Source organism: Anolis carolinensis, chromosome 3 (genome assembly GCF_035594765.1).
Source record: "Anolis carolinensis isolate JA03-04 chromosome 3, rAnoCar3.1.pri, whole genome shotgun sequence".
Taxonomy (NCBI): Eukaryota; Metazoa; Chordata; class Lepidosauria; order Squamata; family Dactyloidae; genus Anolis; species Anolis carolinensis.
The window spans coordinates 86,775,671-86,801,689 of record NC_085843.1 but is presented as its reverse complement, the minus strand read 5'-3'; the positions used below and the strand labels follow the sequence as shown (position 1 = coordinate 86,801,689).

Here is a 26,019-nt window from a genome sequence, read left to right as displayed (position 1 = left end):
CAAGCAATAGTGTGGGGAAATGTCAGAGTCTTGGAAGTCCAATGAAGCTTAACAACAAGGCTGGAAATAAACTTGGTTCTTGACTAGGTCCGTGACTAGAAACAAGGTAATCCGTGGATCCTGGAATAAGGTCCATGGTCGAAAGCAAGGCGATGCATAAACTTGAATACGTGATCCGGGAGGCAAGGAACTGGGGTTACGAAGTCCACACACGATCTCCCTCCTGAAGCTGATCTGTTGACTCCGCAAAGAATCTCTCGCGCCAAACACCTATATTGGGTCTCGTTTTCCTGCCAACAATCTTTTTCCCTAGAGAACGAGAAGCGAAACCCAACTCTGTCCAGATGCATGGCTCCTTACAATTTCCCAAGGGAAGCAGGCCTAATCAGCCTGTTGTTTGGCAGCGATCCGTAAACTCCTCCGATTTGCCTCTCTGACTCCTCTGTCTCTAGAGTAAGATTCCTTCCTGGGAAACGGAGGGGAGTAATGCCCAAGGCCTGTTTTACTGAATTCTTGAGGGCAAACATCAACATCCGGCAGGTGAAGGGACTCCGGCTCTTGTTGAACCGGCGAAAACCCCATGTTTTCATCTTCATCTGCCACGATAGTACTAGGAACAGGACTACAAGGCCCATGAGGCATCACACTATCCCCTCTCCCAAGGCCCCCCTCATTCAGGGCCCGTCCCCGAGAGTCGCGGGTCCGCGGCTTGGAAGGATAGGCCTGATGGAAGCGGTGGACTAAGTCGGGGGCATGGACTAAGGAAGCGTCTTCCCAGGAGCATTCTTCGGGGCCAAACCCCACCCAGTCAATGAGATACTGAAGGCGGCGGCGATGGAAGCGAGAATCCAAAATGTCCTGAACCTCGAATTCCTCCTCTCCGTCCACCAAAACAGGGGCGGGGGCCGGCCGGCTCGCGTCGGGGCGTACACCATCCGCCGGAAGGAGCAGGGAACGATGGAACACCGGATGAATGCGCATGGAGCGCGGAAGTTGGAGTTTGAAAGTCACGGGGTTAAGTTGCGCCACCACTGGATAGGGACCAATGAAACGGGCATCTAACTTCCGGCAGGGACGGTGGGAGGGCAAAAAGCGAGTAGACAATAGAACCCGATCTCCTACCTTGATCTCGGGACCAGGCTGGCAATGGCTGTCAGCGTGGCATTTGTAGTCCTCCTTGGCTTGATCAAGTTGCTGGTGTAAGAGTTCTTGCACCGCTGTGAGTTCTTGCAGCCAGTCTTCTGCTGCAGGGACTTCTGAGGTCTCCCCGACGGGAGGAAAGAAACGAGGATGAAAACCGTAGTTTGCAAAAACCGGGGCTTCTTTAGTAGAATTCTGAACACTGTTGTTGTATGCAAACTCTGAAAGAGGTAATAGGGATGCCCAATTGTCCTGTTGGTAGTTTACATAACAGCGAAGATATTGTTCCAAAGTGGCATTGGTCCGCTCAGTTTGTCCATCCGTTTGAGGATGGTGGGCTGAGGACAAACGGGAGTCTATGCCCAATAGTTTTTGCAGGGCTTTCCAAAAACGAGAGGTGAATTGAGATCCACGGTCAGTGACGAAACTCTTGGGCAGTCCATGTAGTCGGAATACATGCTGAAGAAATAAGTCTGCGGTCTCTTTGGCCGTGGGAAGGCCGTCACAGGGGATGAAATGGGCCATCTTGGTGAAAAGGTCCACCACTACTAGAATCGTGGTGAATCCAAGGGATGGTTGTAGATCAGTGATAAAATCCGCGGAAATTATCTCCCATGGGCGAGAAGGTGTGGGAAAGGGATGCAATAGCCCTGGCGGCTTCTCCCTTCGAGTCTTGGAACGCTGGCATACAGGGCAGGTGTTGACATAATTTTCCACATCCTTGCGAATCTTGGGCCACCAGAAATCCCGCAGAATCAGATGCATGGTTTTGAATAGCCCAAAATGTCCGGCAGGCTTGCTGTCATGGCACAAACGAAGTGCCTTTTCTCTGCCGGGGCCTGGAGGGATGTAAACATGATTCCTGTAGCATAATAGTCCGTTCTTAAGTGAGAAAGGGAAACGTAGTCCTTGGCGAATCTGTTCTTGGGCCCAGGCATCTGTCTGTTGACTGGCTCTAATTTCTTGAGTGAAAGGGGATTCTGGGTTAGGAGAAGCAGGTTCAATTGAAGTGGATTTGGTATTTCCCACTGTGAGCGTGGCAAAGTTCTCGGGTTGCAGCAATCGAGATTCTGAGGTGTCTATGCGCCCTGCTGCATACTCTGGTTTCCGTGACAGGGCATCTGCTTGCTTGGTCTGAGCCGGAGTCACATAATGGATCCGGAAGTCAAAACGTTCAAAGAACAAAGCCCAGCGTTGTTGCCTTTGGTTTAGCTTTCGTGCGGTTCTTAGATGCTCTAAGTTCCGATGATCAGTATGAACTTCGATGGGGAACTTGGCCCCTTCTAACCAATGTCTCCAATTTTCAAAAGCTGCCTTTATGGCTAAGAGTTCTTTTTCCCAAATGGTATAGTTCCTCTCTGGGGCCGTTAGTTGTTGTGAGTAATAGGCACAAGGATGGAGATGTTCTCCCACTGGTTGCATCAGTATAGCCCCTATTGCTACATCAGAGGCATCAGCCTGCACAACGAAAGGGGTTCCAGGATCAGGGTGCTGTAGAATTGGCTGGGTCGTGAATAATTGCTTTAGCTGATGGAACCCTTTTTCAGCTTGTTCTGTCCAACGGAAAGGCTGTTTCCCTCGTATGCAGCTGGTGATTGGGTCAGACTAGCGAGCGAAGTCTGGAATGAATTTGCGGTAGTAGTTTGCAAACCCCAAGAAGCGCTGTACTTCCTTTTTGTTAGTTGGCGCCCGCCATTCCAATACGGCCGAAACCTTTGCCGGGTCCATGGATAGTCCTAGTGGCGAGACGCGGTATCCCAGGAAGTCTACCTCTTGCAAATCAAAAGCGCATTTTTCTAACTTGGCATATAGTCCATGATCCCGCAATCGTTGTAACACCATTCTGACGTGCTGGTCGTGTTCCGTCTGTGATCTCGAATACACCAGAAAATCGTCCAAATATATGATCAAGAACCGATCTAGATAGTCTTGGAAGATATCATTGACAAAATGCTGGAATGTTGCGGGGGCTCCAGATAAACCGAAATTCATGACTAGGGACTCGTATAATCCGAATTTGGTCTGGAAGGCGGTTTTCCATTCGTCCCCCTCTCTTATGCGAACCAGATTGTAAGCCCCGCGGAGATCCAGTTTGGTGTAAACCTTGGCCCCTCGGAGTCGGTCCAATAGGTCCGAGATCAATGGCAATGGGTAGCGGTTCCGCTTTGTGATGTTGTTCAGTGCCCGATAGTCCACAACCAAGCGTAGGTCCCCTGATTTCTTTTTCACAAACATCACTGGGGAAGCGGCTGGGGATTGAGAGGGTCTGATGAACCCCTTGCGGAGGTTTGACTCTATAAACTCCCTGAGAGCTTCCTGCTCTGGTTCAGTCAGGGAGTAGAGGTGTCCTCGCGGAATTGGGGCCCCCTCCACCAAGTCAATGGCACAGTCATAGGGTCTATGTGGGGGTAGTTTCTCGGCTTCTTTTTCATTGAATACATCCCAAAAGTCCGAATATTTCTTGGGCAAGGTGATGATGGGTTCTGCACCTGTGGCTTGGCAAACTTTGGCTACTAGACAATGATTTTGGCAATATCTTGAGGCGAACTGCAGTTCTCAATTGGACCAGGAGATGTTTGGGTCATGGAGTGTCAGCCACGGGATACCCAAGATCACGGGGAAATGAGGAACCTCGGTAACAAAGAAGGAGATTTCTTCCATGTGTTCCCTTATCCACATTCTGGTGGGCTCGGTCCATTGGCTTACTGGACCTGTCTTCAGGGGTCGGCCGTCTATGGCTTGCACCACCCGGGCGTTCTTGAAATCATGATATTGTAGTCCCAGAGAGTTAGCATAGTCTCTATCGATGAAATTGTTTGTTGCCCCAGAGTCTATCATGGCATGGATCATGACGGGTCCCTTTTTTTACTGACCACAGTGTGACCACCAGGAGAAATAGGACCCCCGTTTGCAGCTCTTGAGTGGAGTTTTTGACCGGGTTGGCGAGCCCTTCTACGCCCGGTCGCTGGCTTCCCCCGCCGGCTTTGTTCCAGCCGCCTCGGCTGCCTCCGCCTCCGCGGAGGCCGCCGCCGCCAGACGGGTGGGACGCTTCTTCTTGGCTGGGCACTCCTTGGCGAAGTGGCCCCCATTTCCACAGTACCAGCACAGATTCAAACGTTGGCGGCGAGCCTTTTCAGCTACATCCAGCCTGGGGCGCACATTGCCCAACTGCATCGGCTCCTCCTCACTTCCCATGGGACCAGGGGCTGGCGGTGGGGGTCTCCATACTGGACATGGCTGGACACTGGTAGAAGTGGAGGGCCTTACCCCGGCTCTTCCACTCTGGCACCGGAGCCACTGTTTCTTATTGGCGAGCAGGATTTCAGCCCGTAAACATTGGGCGATGAGTCTTTCAAGAGTTCCCAGGGGGAACTATCTTAGAGATTTCTTCCTGCATCTCGAGGTTGAGGCCCTCGCGAAATTGCCCCCTGAGGGCTACATCGTTCCAGCCGGTGTTTTGAGCCAACACCCGGAACTCGGCAATGTACCGGGACAACGGTCTGTCCCCTTGGAAGAGGCGCCGGAGTTTGTGGCCGGCCGCCTCCTCATCGTCCTCAATCCCCCAGGTTTTTCGAAGATGGTTCAGAAATTGCTGTGCGGTGTTTAGGTGCGTGGAACCCGCATCGTACAGCGCCGTCGCCCAAGTGGCCGCAGGCCCATCTAGGAGACTGAAAATCCACACCACCTTGACATCTTCTTGGGCAAACTCGGCGTGGCGGGCTTCTAAGTACGCCTGGCACTGGCGACGGAAGACATGAACCTTGGAAGCTTCTCCGGAAAACTTGGTTGGTAGCGCTAGGGCAGGGAGACGGGCTCCACGTTCCTTCAAGCCCCGTATTTCTCCCTCCTGCTCTCGGAGTACGTCCCGGATCCGGTTGTATTCGTCCTGGGAAATGGTGTAACCGGGTGCCAGGGCCGGGGCGCCCGCTCTGGCTCCTGGTGTGACAGACATACTGGCTTTTAGGTTGCTTGGTGCTGTGTTGGCGGAGTCAAACTGTCAGACCTCTGTCAGCTGGGCACCAAGAACCATACACAGAGGCCAGTCTCTATCTAATATCTTTATTAAGGAAATATATAAAAGCAATAAAAACAAGTGAAGAATATAGTTCAGAAGCAGACCTTTCAAATGAGGTCAAATATAGTCCAAAAATGTATTGTCCAATAAATGATATTAGAGTTCAAAGTTTTAATCCACTTGACCGAAACACACACTTTTGCCAAGCAATAGTGTGGGGAAATGTCAGAGTCTTGGAAATCCAATGAAGCTTAACAACAAGGCTGGAAATAAACTTGGTTCTTGACTAGGTCCGTGACTAGAAACAAGGTAATCCGTGGATCCTGGAACAAGGTCCGTGGTCGAAAGCAAGGCGATGCATAAACTTGAATACGTGATCCGGGAGGCAAAGAACTGGGGTTACGAAGTCCACACACGATCTCCCTCCTGAAGCTGATCTGTTGACTCCGCAAAGAATCTCTCGCGCCAAACACCTATATTGGGTCTCGTTTTCCCGCCAACAATCTCTTTCCCTAGAGAACGAGAAGCGAAACCCAACTCTGTCCAGATGCATGGCTCCTTACAATTTCCCAAGGGAAGCAGGCCTAATCAGCCTGTTGTTTGGCAGCGATCCGTAAACTCCTCCGATTTGCCTCTCTGACTCCTCTGTCTCTAGAGTAAGATTCCTTCCTGGGAAACGGAGGGGAGTAATGCCCAAGGCCTGTTTTACTGAATTCTTGAGGGCAAACATCAACATCCGGCAGGTGAAGGGACTCCGGCTCTTGTTGAACCGGCGAAAACCCCATGTTTTCATCTTCATCTGCCACGATAGTACTAGGAACAGGACTACAAGGCCCATGAGGCATCACAAGTTCACCCATATTCAGAGAACACTGAACCCATCTGATGATTTGGACCGAACTTGGCACACAAATTCAACATGGCCAACTAGAAATAGTGGTGCATTTTGGGGGTGATTGACCTTTATATCTGGGAGTTATAGTTCACCTGTATTCCGTGAGCCCTCTGAACCCCACCAATGATGGATCTAGACCAACATGGTACACAGCCCCAACGCTGCCAACTTGGGGTGACTGACTTTGGCACCATAACATAACATAGGACCAAACTGATATGACCTAACATCCAAAAACAAATAAGGCCCTTTTCAAATAACCCAGGCATCAGCAGGTACCCAAGCTAGCAAAGAAAAAAAAGTTTCCAGACCCATATCAAACCTTCACACTGGTTCTGTCTTACAGAATATAATCATTTAAAAACGTTTAAGGCTTGGTTTGAAGCAAAATCTGAGAACTAATGTGGTGATTGTAATGCAAAAATATATTATAGAATGTGCCTCACGTTACAATGGGTAATTGCCAATAGGTATTAAAAAAACTTTGCAAATAGCATACCTCTAACGTTTCTATAGCCATCTGATTTTCTTTTTCACTCTTTAATGATTTATTGCTATGTCCTGCATTTTCAGGTGCTTGGTTATCATGCTCCACAGCATCTTGTTCATCTCCCTTGTGTTTGTCTGCTTCTTTTTCGTTACTGTCCACTTCCTCTTCTTCACCACTGCTTCCACTCTCTTCCTCTTCGGATGTCTGATTCTATGATATGAGTGAAGATGGATATTTTATAGTTTATATTAATCTTAATAAAACATTGATAACCCCAAATCACTTTTTATATTAGTCAAAGAATGCAATCTAGAACTTCACAAATTAAATTAGTTATGCTTCACTATCAGTTAGTGAGGATTGCTAGAACTATGCTAGACTAACCAAGCACTTCGATAGGCATTGAATCCAAGATCCCCCTACAGACATACAAATTATTTTGTTTTGGATTCAACCCCTAATTTCATATGGGGGATGGACAGGACTACACTGAATAGTGATTCTTGATTTCAGGAATTCTTGAGAATTTTACTACATATTCAAATATACACCCCTAGTTTTAAAGTTATTTGATTAGTTTCATTTTGCACAATTCAGAACTGCCTTTTATAGATCTGAGACTTTACTCAGCAAAGTAATATATTGTGTTGTCGAAGGCTTTCATGCCTGGAATCACTGAGTTGCTGTGAGTTTTTTCAGGCTGTATGGCCATGTTCCAGTAGTATTCCCTACTGGCATTTCGCCTGCATCTATGGCAGGAATCCTCAAGGGGTTTGTTCTCTGTACAAACCTCTGAACAGACCTCTGAACAAACCTCTGAGGATGCCTGCCATAGATGCAGGCAAAATGCCATTAGGGAATACTACATGGCCATACAGCCCAAAAAACTCACAGCAACTGAAGGTAATATATTACTATAATTAATTAAATGTTTCAATTTGCGCCCATAGAACAAGAATCAAAGGCAATTTTGTGCAAGCTATTATTTTGCAAAATCATGGCAAGTATTGAAACAATTTTGCCATTCTAAATATACAAACACATGCCTCAGATTACATTCTATTGATTCTCTGTGTTTGAAAACATTTATTGACTTATGGAGGCTTCATGATTTTTTTCATTAAGAGTGTTACAAGTTTAGAAATTCTCTCTGAATAGTTACTTTCATTTGCAATTATATACTGTGACATTTTTCCAGCGCCTGGCTAAAAACAATAAACATTAATTGATACAAAGAAATGCCTTTCAGTAACAACTGAGCTTGTCTTCATAATAAGAACAAGGATGCAAGAAAATTCTCAAACATACGCATGGAAAAAATGCTCTTAAGTCTGTGACACTCACAAGCCAGAGAAATTTAAATGTGAATTTGAGTTCTCAAATTAAGAAAACTGTAAAAAAAAAAGCTATTCCAAATCTTCTTTTACTTCTAAAGCCTCTCAAAGTTCTGGAGAAGAATTAAAATAAATTAAAATGAACCCACTTCTGCAGAAAGGGGACAGTTAGGCAGAACATTTACTAACTCCTTTAGCCTTCTTCTGTCCAATTATAAAAATGAGGTTTGTGAAGTGTTCAATGGTGGATGGGGAAACTAAAAGAAAAGCATATATATCTATATAGATACAGACATATTTCTAGTACATTGCTTCACAGTCTTAGACTAATACTACTTAAATTACCTTGTGGTGTGCCAACTCCCAGAAAACAAGGCCTCTTCATTATAACCGCAGCATAAATTTGGAATCAATTGATTGTGAGAAAAACAAAGCTTTTTCTAACAGTCATCTTTATTTAAACAACACCTTCCAAAATTTCTATTCCATCCCATCCACTTCCATTGTTGTATGACAGGGCTACTACTCAAAGAAGCTGTCCTTTGACTAGCGCTGGTCAAGACAAGCGAAACACTGGCTGCAGGTACTGGGCATGTTTCCAGAAAAGAAAATATTGTTGCCAGCAGGCCCATGGTGTCAATCTCTGGCACGTTGGAAAAAAATCCAAAACTACAAGACCCCCATATCAAGCACTGCCTTATGACATCTGTTCTCCATGCAGGTTATAGCGAGGCCATGAACATGTAGCCCAAACCCTGTCAGTAACCTCCACAAACACCATTTTGCCCCCCACCCTAGCAAAGGCTTTCATGAGGGGACCATTTCATCATAGATGTTCTGTTTTTCCTCCAAAATGAACATCCCAGGGTTCGTTAATTTGCATGACCTCGCCCACTGCCTCTACCTTAACCCTTTACTAGCCTTTCCTATGGCACAGTTAACAAAGGAATTGATCAGCAACTGACCAAGAGGTTTGGGTAGAATTCACCATGATTTACAAGACTTGTACTTCACCTGCATCCAGAGAGCATTGTTAACCCAACCAATGATGGATCTGGACCAAATGTGTCAGATAATGGGACCTGCAATACCTTCTCTGATACTGTGACCCCCACTAACAATGGATTGGGACCAAACTTGGCACAGAGAAGCCCCATGACTAAGTGAACATATTGCAGGAGCTTGTGGGAAGTGACTTTGATTTTGGGAGCTGTAGTTCACTCTCATCCAGAGAGCACTGAACCCAAGCAACATCAGATCTGGACCAAACTTGGCACACAGACCCAACATGGCTAGCTGTGCACACAGGCCTGATTTTGGGGGGGGGGGGGGGTGACTGACCTTGAATCTGGAAATGACCCACGATTCTGGGAACTGTATTTCACCCACGTTGTTATGTATTTTCAAATGGGAGCATTCATATCAAAGGAAAGCCAAGACTGGCTTTTTGCTAAAAAAAATACTGTTACTAATTCACTAACCGATATTACTTAACACCCCAAAACAAACAATGCCTTCTTCAAATAACCCGGGCACCGCCAGGTACCCAAGCTAGTAAATAAATAAATAACGAAAGTAGGCATGAACATGTATCTGATTTGAAACTAATCTGATTTTAAACTGCCTGTTTCCAGTGTTATCCAGATGGTCTACTTTTTGTTCCAGCTGAATGAAAACATAAAATGTTAGGCATGAATGAATCCAAATGTGCAAGACAATCAAGTATCCCATAAACTTTTAAGGAAGGAACCTTTCTAATGGGGGTGGTGCAATGGATGGGCACAGAAGCCTAACTGTGTGGCTGATCCTCCTGGTCCCAGAAATTGGTCAATGAAATTAACTGAAATGAAATCTAGGACAATGAATAGGTATTTCACTCTGTCCTAAAGTGGAAGATGTATACAGTAGATGCATCATGTAGCCAGCCCTGCACAATTGGAGGAGTTAGCGCTGCAGGAATGTTGCTTGCATACAGAAACCATAAGCATTGCATAGAATGTAGCATTAGCTGCATGCTCAGACTACATGCTTTTCCTGGAACTGAAGCAATTTTTAAAGTACTGAAAATATTTCTAAGAAAACTAATAAAAATAAAATGAAAACCTTCCAAAAGGCTTTTGTTTTAGAGGACTCATAAAGGTTTATAGTCAGAGGTCTGCAAGGCTACTAAGCTATGGTTATTTCATTCAGTATACGCCAAAGGCCCACAGTTTACCACTTTTATTGGGAAAATGCATCATCAATTACAAAGGAAACCTTTTTAACAATCAAAATAAACTGGTGCACATGCTACCTGGCAATCATCAGGGCTGCATATTGTAACTGGAGCAAAGAGAAAGTATGAGCTGCTCTGTTATACCTATTTTGAATGTGACTACGGTAATTGTCTTATCAGGAGCCTCCGATGGCGTAGAGGGTTAAATCGCTGAGCTGCTGAACTTGCTGACCAAAAGGTCGGCAGTTTGAATCTGAGGAGCAGGTTGAGTTCCCACTGTTAGCCCCAGCTTTTGCCAACTTAGCAGTTTGAAAACATGCAAATGTGAGTAGATCAATAGGTACTGCTCCAGCGGAAAGGTAACAGCGCTCCATGCAGGCATGCCGGCCAGCCAAACAACCTTGTAGGTATCTACGGACAACACCGGCTCTTTGACTTAGAAACAGAGATGAGCACCAACCCCGAGTTGGACATGACTAGACTTAATGTCAGGGGAAAACCTTTACCTAATTGTCTTATAAAGCCAAAGAGTGTACTAAATATACTTTGAAATGTTACATGTTTGTGAAACTTATATTAATAAAATAGAAGTGTGTGTTTATGCCTTCAAGCTGCCTGCTGACTTATGGTGACACAATGAATTTCAGAGGGTTTTCTTAGGCAATGAATACTTAAAAGATGGTTTTACCAGTTCATTCCTCCAGCACCTGGTCTTTGTTGGCAGTTTCCCATCCCAGTGCTAACCATGGCTGAACTTACCTAGCAGCCAAAATCAAACAGGATTATGATTACAATTTTAGCAATAATATCATTTGCAATACCAATGCCTCTTCAATATTTTCCCAGCTCTAACAATCTATCCATATAGGCAATCTTTGAACTTTTGTAAATTGACTCAGAAACAAAAAAAGCCAAAATGACCTTATGTATAGATGATTACTGGCACGTGAAGCCAAGGAGTTAGTACAACAAATGGTATTCACTTTGTTGTCCCAAAACTATTCCTGTGAACTATAGGGCCCTCTACATCAACACAATTTATCCCTCAATATTGGAATTATTTCATCATTTGAACTTTGTGAGAACTCTCAGGGCAGGAGTAAAGTACAGCCCATGGGCAGCATTGCAAACACCAAAGGCTTCTGCTCCCCAAATTCGGGGAGTGGGGGGTCTGTATATAGTTTGCCCAAAAATAGGGACCATTTTGCCACATTTTCAGGCATTTAATCTTTTTTGAGCAGATAGGGGAAAGTAAGTCACTCAGTATTTGGAACAACAGCTGATTAGGGACTAAAAAAGTAATACCCCCTTGGGGCAAAATGACTTGCAATTAAGATATTTACAGTGCTATGGGCAATTCTGGGGCAAATTTGGAGTGGGGAGTGTGGGGGACAAAATGGATAGGGTCAATATAACCTCTTCAAGCCTGGCAGATGCCCATTCCTTGTTGAAAATGAAAAACCAGTGTGGATGCACACACACTTTTCCAAACAGCAGCAAAGTCCATGCATGTTGACTATCTTAAAAAGGAAAAAAATCCACATCACATTCCATTTCAACTTTATACTTCAAAGCCCTTTTAAAGCATAAATACTGTGACTTGGATGATGGTTGCAGAATCCATAAACACTGTAGAAATTGGGCAAATGTCATCTAATGGTTATACATTATTAATACATTACATGGGAGTGTGAGGCTGGAGAGACAAGGCTTTTGAGAACAGAACTGGGTCAGTAGTTTCCTCTACAGATTGCTTATGAGTTTTATTATGTTATGGAAATTATTTTTCTGCATAATACCTTATGCATGTATCAAATACAAAGGAATCAATTTCTGTTAAATATGGAAAACAACTTTACTCTGCATGTTTTTTTTTAAAAAATAAAGTGCTTATATAGGAAATTAATACTGCGACATAGAGGTCCTGAATGAGCTTCAATTCAAATAATCTCTTATTATCAATCCAACTGCTGGTTCAGTCACTGATATTTCCCTCCTGTATAATTATCATGCCTTAAAACAAAGTGATGTATAACACATGTCAGAGGTATATGGCCAGAGGTGTAGAATAGGTATCATTAGGAACATAACTTGTACTGGGGACATAAAATCCTAAATTGTCTTAAGGAAGATTTCCCTCCAAGATGATTATCTCTCAAAACCATTCAAAAACGTTATGTTACAACTATGTACAATGGTAAAAATGATTATATTCAATTCTTTTAAAGCAACCAGTGTTCCAAAATAGGCATACATACTCACCTACACATACAGTCACCTAACAATGAACAAGAATTAACACAACAGACTATATTTTAAAGATGTACCTTAATATTTATTATGATTTTATAAGGCACATCATATACATTACACTGTCTTCACTGTGGTTATAGAAATGCTTGGAAAAATGACAATAAAATCACATCCTTGTATAAATCATTCATGAACTTGTTTGTCTGAACTGCATCAAGATGCTTTGCCTTCATCAGTATGTGCACTGAATTGGGGTGGGGGGAGTCTGATTAGATAAGGAAGCCCTTTTAAGGCATGTGTATACCAGTGACTGTCAATACTAATAAGCCAATACTTCCAGGTATCTTGCAAGCAGGGCACACTAGAAAGAGCTGCTCTTAGTTACTGGCCCCAAAAGTGTTCCTATTCCCCTATCCTGTCACATTCCCTATTTCACTACTACAACTGCAGCCAGAGAGTTCATCTATACACAACCATGTGTTACTGTATTGTCTACAGTCCCCAAAATGCGCCCTGAATTTTGAAAATGCAAAGCTGGACTACGGAAGCTGCATGTGGTCATAGTGTTTTTTAGAGGATTGGATTCAACAGTTTCCCCTGCCAGCGGGACCCTCTGCAGCCCCCAGTCTCACCAGTGATTCATCCTTTTCCAGAGGAAAGGGGGGTGGGTTGGGCAGGACCAGCAGGGGCTCAGCAAAGATAAGCTTCTTTTCACTCTATCTGCAAAAATATGTCAATGGCTCAGAAGCCTTCAGCAAATGGAAACAGCCCACCCTGTAGAATAGCCTCTGGATAAAAAGTGCAGATTCCAAGAGAGCTATGGACAGCTTTCGAGCATGTGTTAGAATGAGATACAGTGAACAATCTTAACATGCTTAGAGACCTCTTGCTTCTCCAATGAACTCAACAGATACAAACCCTTAGGTGTATTACTTCAGCTTTTCCTCTGTCTGTCAATAATATAGGGATAATACTACTGACCTACTTTGTAGGATTGTTCTTACCGTTGTGTTATAAAGCAAATAGAAGAACATACGAAGCCCTCAAAAGCAGCAGAGAAATATGATATACTGATGAACACAGGGCACTTCTTTGGAAGCGGCACAAGTCAGTCTAGCCCCACATCAGGAAATGTACACTCAGCATAGGCAAATCCCTGGCTACAAACATGAGATAGTTGTAAACACTGTACCTGACTTAGAGACAGATTTTGACAGTTGGATGGTTATTTTAAAGTGCTCTTTAAAACCTGAAAATTGAGGTAGTTTTATAAAAGCTTTCAGCATTTCTTTTAGTTAAAAAAAGTTAGGATTAACATTTGGCACAGTAAAATGGAAATCACTGAGAAATCTACCTCCAGGGTTATTTTAGTGTTAAATAATGTGGGAGCACATTGTTCCAAAACTGTTGTGAATGTTGCAGTCCATTCACTGCATGTTGTTTTGATGTCACTTTTTGTTTAGGAATTTTTATTTTACCGTTTGTCTCCAGCTTTCTGCTTTTATTATTATCTTGTTGTTTGTGACCTTTGGCTTTCCTGCCTACTTTTTCTTCCTCTTCTTCTTCCTCTTCATGCTCATCTTCCCCCTCCTCTTGGCTGTCTTTCTTTTTTACCTCATCTTCATCTTCCTCCTCTTCTTCCTCCTCCTCCCCCCTTTCACTCTCTTCAACTGATTTATTTTCCATTTCTTCTTCATTTTCTTCTTCTTTTCCTTCTTCTTCCAGATCTTCCTCCTCCTCCTCCTCCTCTTCTGCTTCTTCCTCCTCCTCTTCTTCTGCTTCCTCCTCCTCCTCCTCTTCTGCTTCTTCCTCCTCCTCTATTTCTTCTTCTTCCACACTTTTCTGCTCCTCTTCATCTTCCTCCACTCCTTCTTCTTCTTCCTCCTCCTCTTCAACCTCCTCCTCCTCTTCCATCATCTCTCCCACTTCCTCCTCCTCTTCCTCTACTCCTTCTTCTTCGGCTTCTGCTTCCTCCTCAGTTTCATCTTCCTCTTCATCCTCCTCTTCCTCTATCCCTTCTTCCTCCATGTTTTCCTCCTCTTCCATACCTTCTCCCTCTTCTTCTTCCCCTTCCTCATTTTCCTTCTCACTTTCCTTTTCTTCAGCCTTTTGTTCCTTCCCATCTCCCTTTCCTTCTCCCACTTCTTCTTTTCCATCTCTTGATTCTTCATAACTTTCTTCTTTTTCCTCCTCGTTCACCTTTTCTTGCTCCTTCTCCCAACTATGCTTCTCTTGTTCCTCCTCTACTATGCCATCAACAAATGTACCCTCTGGTATGTTTTCAGATTTTCCTTCCTTTTCAACCTCTTCTAAAGCTTCTTCTTCATTTTCCTCCTGTTCAGCATCTGTATCATTTTTTTCTTCAGGGCTTCTGACTTGATGATTCCCTTCTAGTCCATCTTCCAGCTTAGCCCTGTTTTCTGCGTCGGACTGCAATTGATCTTCTTCATCTCTGTCCATGGCTACAATGACATCTTCCTTATGGTTCTCACTAATTACATTTTCACCTCCATCTCCTTCAGACTCTTTTTCACTAACTTTTTCATCTTGCTCCTCACCTTCAGCCTCTTCCACAACCATTTCACTTTTTTCACTGCCTTCCTTACTTTCCATATTATCTTCTGTCTGAACATCCTTATCTGATTTCTCCTCTATGTTCATTCTCTTATCTATCTCTTCTTGCTCACTGGTATCTTCAAAGTGCCCCCTCTTTTTATAGGCATATTGCTTTTCATCCTGCTGAATATTTCTATTTTTTATTTTCATTTCACTCTGTGACATGTTTTCATAATTATATTGATTTATCTGAAGAACATATTTTGCTGAGCCGTTGCTTGTTTCTTCACTTGATGAAGATGACACAGTTACTGCTATTTGTTTCATTATTTTTTCTTTGTGTTTCAACTCACTCTGTTGTTTTTTGCTTTCTGTAGCTTCCACATATATAGTCCCACATTTGTCAGGTTTCATTGCTTTAGCCTTGGCTTTCTCTTCCTGATGATCCACAAATAATGTATCTGTCCTATCATCTCTACTAAGACTAAGAGGAATCTCTTGTTGCGTTAATCTGGAATTTATTTCACCCACTTCTTTCCTTTTCATCCCTTTAAATTCTTTTATAAGAGTCTGTTGAGTGTCACATTTCATTGCACTAACAGCAATGGACTGCTCAGATTTAGTTTTTGTATAATTTTTGCCAGCCTTAATTTTTCTCACAAATGCATCATAAGAGCTTTTTTCTGTGGTGTGATCTTCCCCTAAACACTCTGAATGTGTAGGTTCCACTTCAGAAGATGTTTCATCTGATTTCAATCCTTTCTGAACCTGGGAGAGATCAGATTTTTTCAACCCACCCTTACCATCTATGTTCACTTTTGCATTTTTATTTTTCTTCTACTCCATATGAGAAGCAAGAAAAAAAGGAAAAAAAGAAGAGCATTAAGGACAACACAAAAGCAAACCAATCAATACATGAAAAGTAAATAGCAAGATAGGATGGAAAAGAGACATAAATACAGGAAATGCAAAAAAAAAAAAAGGAAAAAAAAGAAGAAGCAAAAAACAAACAAACCTTGAGCTAAATTTATCCATCCCTGCCCCAGTTTCTCTACAGACCATTGTGCTTTATAAAATCTAGAAAACTGAGGAAAGGAAAAGATGGTGGAACTGGGTGGGTGGAGGGCACCCTATGTAAGTGGATGGTCTTTTTATTAGCACTAAGCATTTTTGGATATATCCCTATAATTCTTATGCCATTATAAATATATTTCTATCATTTTTCATTCTGAAGCTACAAGACAGATTATAAGATTTCATAAAATGTGTATAAACTACATTATTTTATCTTTGATATTACACATCTTAATTTGATTGCAGAATAGTGCATTATCATTCCAACACCCACTTTTTCACGTTTTCATTTACTTTTAGGTACAGGGTCCTTTTCAGACACAGTGTCCTAATCCAGATCTCTAGTGCATATATGCACATACAGCTTCTCCACCAAAGGGATTCCCCACTTATTAGCTTGGAAGAAATTACTGTTTTGTGCACAAATGCTAATTGTTCATAAGGAATTACCTTCTTGTAGTGAATCTCTTTTAAGATGGAGAAGTCATGGTGTATTAAAATAAAAATAAAATTATGGAAACCACATTTCCCTTCAGTGTTTATAATGCTATAAGATGATGCATAGCATTCCTACTTGGCAACAGTATTATAAAGATTTGTTTTGTTTCCTGTTTATTACTGAAAGCAGGAAAGTAATTTACAGCAGACTAGATTTATAGGATTGTTTAAACAAAACTGTATCTACATGAAAACACAGCAGTACATTCTCAAATCATTACAATGAAAACCAAAAAGAAATACGAATAAAGCAAAGTCCTAGAATACAATAACTTTAAGACAAAATGTCCTGCTTTTGCTGGCTGTATTGATTTTAATAACAGATGTACTGCTTAAAAGAGATAATATTTGAAAATATAGTCAGCCTTCCACCTTTGCTGGGGTTAAGGGTACATGACCCCTTATGAAAGTGGAAAAAAACTGAATAAGTAAATCCTTTAATTTAACTTGGAAGAACACCTCTCTAGGCATCACTAGGTTCTCTAGTTCAATTCTATGGGCAGTTTTGGCTGGAAGTTGTCCATAGAGTTGCACTGCAGTGCACAGAGATTCTGAGAGACCATTTTAATCAAATCTGTGAATAAACCCACTAATGTGAAGTGTAATAATTTATATTAATTGTAATAATGTATTTTCCCTTTGTAAAGATCAAAGTATCTTACTTAAATCAAAAGTCAAAATATCTTACTTAAATCAAAAGATGTCCATAATTTGTTGCAGGAAACCACTACATTCTGCATACTGTGTTAATGACAGTATTTTTAATTAATAGCAATTAAAAGATTAGTTGGCATTATTGTGGTTACATTTTTAGCCACAAAAACATGCAGTTCAAAATAAATATAAAAACTGAAGGTACCTTATCTTTTTGAATTGGTGCTAACTCTAGTGTTTGATCGCTGGGATTCAGTCTCATCACATGGGTCTGAAAAATGTTTGATAAAGGCAGTAAGTAACAGCAGCAAGCTAACAGCATACAGAGTCATGCAGTCTGCTTTTTTACAGGAAGATCTCAAACTATTTTCCAAATAATAAGCCTTATACCTAAATTTTAATCTCTGGTAGATTATAATTTACTATCTGAACAGGTTGGTGAGATGAAAAGGAAGTCAGGGCTCCTGTACCTTTAACACCTGGTGAAGCTTGTATAATAGCATAACTTTCTGAAATTTTGACTTCTGAAAACCAGCAAACTCTGCTCAGCCTCTTTTTGAAGATGTCCAGAGATAATTGGTTCCACTTCTTTCTGTCAAGACGTCCCTTCTAATGTTTAATTGAAATCTACTTTTCTGTAGTTTAAAATAATTAGACCTAGTCCTACTTTCTGGGCATGACATGGCATCTCTCACAGCCCTCTTTTCACCAAGCTAAACATGCCCGGTTGCTTCAAGCTTTCCTCATATATTTTGTTCTACCTATATTTTAACATTCTTGTTGCCCTTCTCTAATCCTGCTCAACTTTTCTATGTCCTTAAAAGTTGTCTGTAACTTTCTTACAGCCACATTTATGTCGTTTTAATGAACAGAGATGGACTCGTAATGAGATGGTCTGAGAAATAGAAGAGAACTGGGAGCAAGCTCTATTTCTTTTAAAAGGAGTCAGGGTGTTCTTGTGGAAAGTGGCTCTGGAGCAAGTTTAGCAAGACAGGTTGTAATGTATTTTGAACACTGCATGCAATTTATGCCAACTGTATGAACTGAAGGCTTTTATTTTTCAAGAAAACTACAGAGCACTAGTCAGCTACCAGCCTAAAAACTTAAGGACAATGAGACTTTTCACAGTCCTAACAAGTGCCACAAATCATGATATATTTTGATGGAACAGAGGATTCTGTGGCTGCTTCTCATGGTAATACAAGGAAGCGTCTCCTCCACATACAGTAACCATTCAAAGCACACAAGCACTGTTTAAATGCATTACCATATTCAAGACATCTGTGGTGTCCCCAAGGGTTCTACCCTCATTTTCATCTGAATCATCCTCCGTTGAACTCTCGTCTGTGCCACTGTTCTCTTCTTTCTTATCACCTTTGAAACAGAATCCAGGATGAACAGTAAGAAATAACTTTTTTTCCATGAAAAGGAAATCAGTTCCGCTTTAGTGCATGATTAAATTATAAATGAAGCAAAAATATATATCTTGTCTGTTCCATCTAGTGGGAGAGGAAATTTTATATACTCATGTATAAGTAGCCCTATACAGACTTTACTGCGATGACAAATATGAAAAAAATGCAATAGGCACCCTGAACAATTATTCTTGGGTGTTAGGCCTAGGTGTTTGTTTATAGCCCCCCCCCCCCCCCCACTCACACACATAACTTAAAAAGTTACTCAGGAGCAACAATAGGTCACAAGACAAGAATACAAACTCAAGAGCCAGATAATTCAACAAGCTCAACTACTGTGTTCCTATATCTTCTCTGTCAACATCACTACAAACCCAATAATGCTCATAGCTAAACACACCCTGGGCAACGTTTCTGTAGACGGCAAATTTTTTCACACCAGAAGCAACTTGCAGTATGTTCTCAAGTTGCTTCTGACATGATTAAAAAAGCTTACAGTTTTAGGGGTAATTGTTTATTTTACAATAAAATAATTGTGGGATATGCTATTTTTTGTCAACTGTGCCCTTCTGCACCTCACGCAAGGCAAAAAGATCAGTCTATACACATAAGAGGAAATGGGCACTATTCTGACATTAGAAATGGCAATACCACCAACAAAAACCAAGGTTCAAAATATACTTTACCTGTTTCATAGTCGAAAGCAGATTCAGCCTCTTTTTCTCTCTCAGCTGTCTGTGACTCAGAGTGATTTGCTCTGGATATACCAAGGGGAACAGTAGCACTTATGCCATTTGATGCAGGCTTTAGGAAGCTTTCGCCCAATGGAGGAAGTGTCCGCACTAGTCGATTAAATTGTTCTGGTGATTTTTCCTTGCAAAAGGGTTAGAAGAAAACAAAGCCCCCTTTTAACCACTTTAAAAGACAACCAACAAGAACAATTAATTGGCAAGCTGAAGGCTGTATTTGCTTTTCATTTTTCTGGACTGGATACTACCCTTTGTGAATTTAATCTGTAGTCTGTTCAGTTGCTTTGAAAGTTACAACTTTAAAAGTGGTATTCTTTTACAGTGGTGGTAAGGAAAAGCACACAAAATCTAACTGCTCTGGACAGCCACAAAGAAGTGCCTGATTACCTTCATCACTGCTGCACCCACACCCTCCCTCCTTCTGCTGTAACCATCTACATCAGCATAGTGCACCAACAGGATTCCAGGCTAAATCAAAAAATCAGCACTGGGACCATGTTCTAAGGTTTCCAAATACAGAAAAAGAGATTCCACATAAAATTAGGCAAAATTTCATGATGGTAAGAGCTGCTCAACAGTGGACTATGCTGACTTAGAGTGCGGTGGAGTCTTCTTTTCTGGAAGTTTTTAAGCAGAGGCTGGATAGCCATCTATGTGGTTATGTCTTTCTGGATGGCTCTTGGATGGTTTCTTTCAGTGACTGTTTGACTCTTTGGACTCTTCTGGGCCAGATTTAAGTCACACAGAAATGCTCTCAACTTTAAAGATCTTCATACAACATTAAAATGAAAAACGAAGCCTGTGAGTTTCAGGTTATTTACGCCAATGTTTCTTAAGCAATCTAACATGGGGAACCGGCAATTTTCTCCCCAGCATGCCAGAGACTAGTGCCATTGGCTACAAGTGTTTCTTTCTTTCCTGGAAGCTTCCAGGAACCATTAGCCGATGGTTCATGGAACGAACAGTCCTGGTTTATAGACCATCACGTTGAGTTAATCCATCATTCAGTAAGAAAAACATATAAAGGAAAATCACATCCTATGTATAAGAAAGTAGCATGGAATTTTTTCTTCCAACTTAAGGTATTTTTGAATTTTCTATAAAATATCTATGGTCTCACAATTCAAAATGCATTATGCAGGATACCTGGCTATGACAATTTTAGGGTAAAATAAGGATTCTACAAATGTTTTACAGGAGTTCTGGCTCAAATTATGCCAGCAGAAGTAGAGACTATCCAGACAGACATAGTTCATTGCAGGCACAGCTTGTACTGTGCCTCATGTTGACACACAAATGAGTGCCATCAAAATGTTAGCATAGTGAGTAGGCTTGTGCACAAAATGATGCTGTGGGGGATTTCATTGACTTGATCAGTTTTTCCAGATCACAACTGTACAAATTCCTATTTGTGGAAAAATTACTAAAAACAAATTATTAGATACAGATGCACTGTAGGACAGGGTGAGTCTCTTTAAAGGAGAAAAAAAATCTGCTTTCTCATATGGACTTCAAATCCAAGAAGCTCTAAATATTATTTCAAAGAACGAGGGTATTTAAAAACAAAGGGAATTCCTCAAATATAGAACAACCCCTTTATATATGGACTCAATACTTATACTTCCACTTACTTGCACTCCAAAAAATATTCTCCCCAAAACTGTTTGCGGCCTCTCTAAGTCCTCCAGAGCTATTCCAAGGAATACTTCTGGCCCAAGTTTAATCATAATATAATTTTCATTATTATCAGTGATTTCAGATATTCATAACAGGTCTTCGAACACATCCCCTGCAGATCCAGGGATTGTACTATGTGGACACTTGGGGTGGAGAGATAAAGTTTTTGACAATTATGAGAAACAGTTACCTTCTCTCTCCGCCGTACACGTGCTGATAACGTTCGGTGAAATGTCTCTATTTCTAATGTATCTTCACCTATTTCAGTGAATATTTTAGATAAGCTGTGTTCATTTTGGTCTGTCGTATGTCTTTTATCTGATTCTTTATGCCTTGGTGAGGCAAAAACTAGCATATGACAACCACCACAGGCCACCTGTAGCATGAGAAAGAACAAAGACTGTTAATGTAAATGCTGTTCATCAAGAGTGTGGGGGGGGGGAGGGGGGGATAAATAGAAAATATTTTTCTTGATGTACAGACTTTGGAACATATATCTCTTGGTACAAACAACTACAAAAACAATTTTCAGGGCAATTTTCAAATGGTATTTGAACAAAACCATCATATCAAGCAACAGATCACAAGAAAAAAGTATGAGATTAAAATGTAAAATTTTTAAACTCTGGATTTTTTGTGAAGAAGGGAGAAAGCATTTTACTGGGCTTCCATATTTTTCTGTCCTCATTTTGCAAATATGTCCCTGTGCCCCCTCACCCTTAGCTGTCTCCAGCAGCAGAAGCAGCCAATGTTTTGAATGGGTCAGGGAACTTTCAGAGTTCTCCAAATTACAGTGAATTACTACTTCTATTATATCTCACCATAAGTCAAGCTAGGCAGAGATTGTGAGAAGCAGAGTTTACTACCCTTTGAGGATCACATGAAACAATAACCATAAAGTAAATCTGTTACTATAAGGATCCAAACACGACAGCGCTTACTAGATGTGACAGCTTCTCCTGTACTATATGCATGAATGATTTCATTTGTAAAAGCTTGTGCGTACAGATGAAACATCATGAAAGTGAAAAACTATCATGAAAGTGTGTTCTATAGACTAGAAGGAAATTTCAAGACACAACACTCTATTGTAACTTGAGGAAGTTTATTGAGGAGTCAGGTCACTGGCCTTCTCACCCAGTAATACATATTCTGACTAATATGACACACCTATATAGATGTGGTCATATATTTGTAATATGTTCACCTATATATGTAATTTTACTTGAAAGCTGATATGTAAGTGTCTCACAGCTTCACTCTACTCTGCTCAAGTTTCATTATGCAGTAAAGAGGCTATGGTTATAAATGCAAATATTGGGCTACCTCACTGCTGATAAGCAAGGTCTCTAGAGATAAGAATTTCAATGCTCTCTTACCTAGAGAGGATTGCTGTGGTATATAAAACTCACCTATGAAAGCTTCCTTTGTCCTGATCTCAGCAAGGGGAATAGCAATACCATATCTGAGAACTAGAGTATCCTATTTGAAACTAAGATAATAATGTAACATCCAGTACAAACCAAGATATCACCTGTACCAGAAGATATATCAGAGTTCAGCTAAAGGGATATGAGAACACTTTCTTTATTCTCAAAAAATGGACTGAATTCTTTCCACTGAGCATTTGAAGATAGAGATAGGGTAAACCTGATGTAGTGAAAAAAATCTAGTGCTCACCAGAGATTATTTTCAGGGCAAAGACTGTAGGAAGGATGGGGGAATGAAGGTACAATGCACAAGAGAAAGAGCTAAAGACCCTAGTTCTTTGTTTCTTCACCTTCTTTCCTTTGCAATTAATAATTCTATCACATCGATCTTACAGAACAATCCTGCATAAGTCTTCTCTGCTTAGAAGTAAGACTGCCGGGTGGGTGGGAGAATGAAGGTGCAATGCAAAGAGAGAGAGAGCTAAAGCCCCTATTGCCTTGTTCCTTCAGCTCTTTTCCTTTGCTGATGCCAGTTCTATTATATAAACCTTACAGAGCAATCCTGCATAGGTCATCTCTCCTTAGTCTGCCTGAATTCAATTTTACGCCCTGCAAATAAGTACAAATAATACTACAGCCTTAAATATATAATATTATCAAGCATCACAGGTACAAAACTGAAGTGCTGGAAAAAAAATCATACGAGGAACAGAATGGCATGCATCCTAGAAATTTTTTTGGGAATACACAACACTTTGAAGTGTTTAATCTCAGACACTGCAGCCCTGCCTTTGCTCAGACACTTCATACAAATCTCTTTTCCAGTCTAAACAGAAGGAGAAATGATAAACTAATCATCCAAAGGATTTCCATTTTGTTCAATGCTCATCTATAATTAAAGAACATAATGCTGTACAGCATATGGAAAGCTTTAAACAGGGTTCCTTTAAATAAAACATAAGCATTTCAAAGTGTGAAGGAAAAAGAAAACCTGCTGCCTTACCGAATGTACAATAAATCTCAAAAAATTGGAACATAAGGTAGGTACAAATTGATTGGTGTAATTTTCTTCCCCAAGTCCTAACTTGCCATGCCGTCCATCTCCAAAGGTATACATGAGGCCATTCTCTAAATGTGGAGAGAAGTACATTTAGTAATGTAAGATGAGGAAGAGTGTCAAACGGAATGGACAAAAATATAATCCTGGAAGAAACAAAATAATTTCACAACAAAAATCATTTTAGCTCCAAGAGTGAAAAATTCTAAAATATGATTTTCTCTGTAAGATAAACATTTCATTAACATAACAGAAATAAAATAAGTTACATGAAAAGCAATAGAACCGATATAGCTATGAAATGACCAGCCATTCCTATCAATCTGTCTGTACCACCTAGTGGTGATTTTGAAAACTTGTGAAATAAATGGAGTCACACTTTCAACTTTACCTTCAAGGCCTTTTTACTAGTGATATGCATTCGGGGCAAACCTTGATCCGTTTGTGTTCCCGCTTTCGGTGAGGGCCCCAATCCGTTTCGATTGAGCCTCCCAAAATTGGGAGGGCAGATATTTGTTCTTTGTCTTTGGTGCCGAAAGATCTGTTTTCTTTGGGCCCATTATTTGGGGGGGGGGGGGCTTCACCCGTAGGCCCAAAGCATCTGGGCCTACGGGTGCAGGCTTTGGGCCTACACGCCCAGGCCTCACAGGGCCTGTAGCCAAGTGCCCGGTAAGGAACGCTCCTTACTTGGCACTCGGCTGCAGGCCCTGTGAGGGCCAGGCATGTAGACCCAAAACCTGCACCCATAGGCCCAAAGCACCGGATTGCCTGCAGCCGAGCACTGAGGAAGGAGTGCTCCTTACTCTGCGTTCAGCTGCAGGCTTTGCCAGGCCCTGGCGCTTTGGGCCCATGTCAATCAGAAAAGCAGGTTTGGAGCTGGTACCAGCTCCTGCCTGCCTTTCGTATCGGGTTGATTTTTGTTCCAGGAGGGGCCTTCCCCTTCCGTGCCATCCGAATGGATGGTACAAAACAAGAACACAAATCAAATGGATGAGACAAAGTTCGGGCCCATGTCTACTATTTGCTGAATATTTTTTCACTCTTCAGTCCCAAATTCCTCACTGATATGTAGAAATTTTGATTGCAGAATACAATTTGAGGAGGAAACAAAAATGTAAAGCAACTATGCCAAATTCACAGGATATCCAGTCAATTGATATTGATGCAAGCTGACTAAAAGGAGAAATTGCTTTCTCCAAAGATTAGTTGGAAAAACATCAACAATCCCCAAACTGCATCAATAATGCATAAATTAAATTTGCATAACCTTGGACAGATTGGAAAGCACAACTGGTGGACATATTTATGGCACAGCATGAAGCTTTATTCAGAATCCTTGATGACATCATTAAATTAATGATGTATATTGAGACTGATGCATAGTTAAACTTTAATGATGTATACTTAGGCTGGAATCTAAATGTCATGAGGCAGGTTAACACTCTTCAAAAAGCCACTATTTGCTAAGGCTGACTACAAAGCTTGCTTGATTTTACACATTTTACAAAGTCTTCCATTATTATTATAAGCACTTGAAAGCTTGATTCATGTATGTGCTCCTTGAACACATTTCAAACTTTTTGTCTGAGCTTGATTTGGAAACAAAATGGTTTGTGAAATTGAAATTTAATATAGAAAATCACATTTGACTAAATTTAGAACAATGTGGAGGATAAAACTGAAGCACTGTCTCAATAACATATCCCAAGTTTGGTGCCTCATGTCAACCAAGTCACTGCAGAGTTGTTTTTTCAAAAAACAAACAAAACCCTAATAATATATTTCCAATGTCACCTAATGCATTTTTATTTCTGAGCCCCCTTCCACCACACTCCCAAGGTAGCATCTTCCATTGCCAAACAGCTCTTATCATCAGGAAATTCTTCCTAATGTTTAGGTGGAATCCCAGTCAGTTTACCAGCTTAGGATTTCTGGGTGTTGAAGGCCAAAAATATCTGGGGACCCCAAGTTGAGAACCACTGATCTAGACACTATACTCCTATTGATGCAGTCTAAAACCCACTGACTTTTTTAGCAGTTGCATCACACTGGTGACCAAGGATCCTCAAACTTTTAAGAAGAGGGCCAGTTCACAGTCCCTCAGACTACTGGGAGGCTGGACTATAGTTTGAACACAGCATGAACCAATTTCTATGCACACTGCACATAGCACAAGAGAAATGAAAGAACAATACAATATTTAAAATAAAGAACAATTTTAACTAATATAAAACTTACCAGTATGTGTAGGCCTGCTTTTGGCTGATGAGATAGTCAAGTTAATTGAGATTTTTGTTGTTGTGTGCCTTCAAGACATTTCAGACTTAAGGCGACATTAAGTTCAAAGTTTAGGGAGGGGGCCAGGTAAATTAGTTTGGAGGGCCGTATCTGGCCTGCAGGCCTTAGTTTGGGCCCCCCTGCTGTTGGCTCATGTTCAGTTTGTAGTCTAAGACTCCTAGATCCCTTTCACGTGGATGGTATTTGAGCCAGGTGTCACCCATCCTACATCTATGCATTTTATTTTATTTTGTTCTTGTACAACACTCAAACAACTACATTATGTTGTT

The 26,019-nt window shown here is 41.4% G+C and overlaps 1 protein-coding gene across 5 annotated transcripts in view; it reads right to left on the bottom strand.

Annotated features, from left to right (window-relative positions):
- Window positions 1-26,019, bottom strand: part of rpgr (retinitis pigmentosa GTPase regulator) — a 47,382-nt gene that overhangs the window by 6,413 nt on the left and 14,950 nt on the right. For 4 of the 5 annotated variants that reach the window (XM_062977178.1, XM_062977177.1, XM_062977176.1 and 1 more), the window contains 7 exons: window positions 23,399-23,523; window positions 21,156-21,341; window positions 19,226-19,412; window positions 18,392-18,498; window positions 17,330-17,395; window positions 10,778-15,735; window positions 6,631-6,750 (listed from right to left, as the gene is read on the bottom strand). In XM_062977178.1, coding sequence (XP_062833248.1) covers window positions 13,705-15,735; window positions 17,330-17,395; window positions 18,392-18,498; window positions 19,226-19,412; window positions 21,156-21,341; window positions 23,399-23,523 — 2,702 coding nt within the window. In that variant the 3' untranslated portion in view covers window positions 6,631-6,750; window positions 10,778-13,704. Of the gene's footprint in view, window positions 1-6,549; window positions 6,751-10,777; window positions 15,736-17,329; window positions 17,396-18,391; window positions 18,499-19,225; window positions 19,413-21,155; window positions 21,342-23,398; window positions 23,524-26,019 lie in introns of those variants that run through there. The other variant, XM_008107382.3, reaches the window with a different exon arrangement.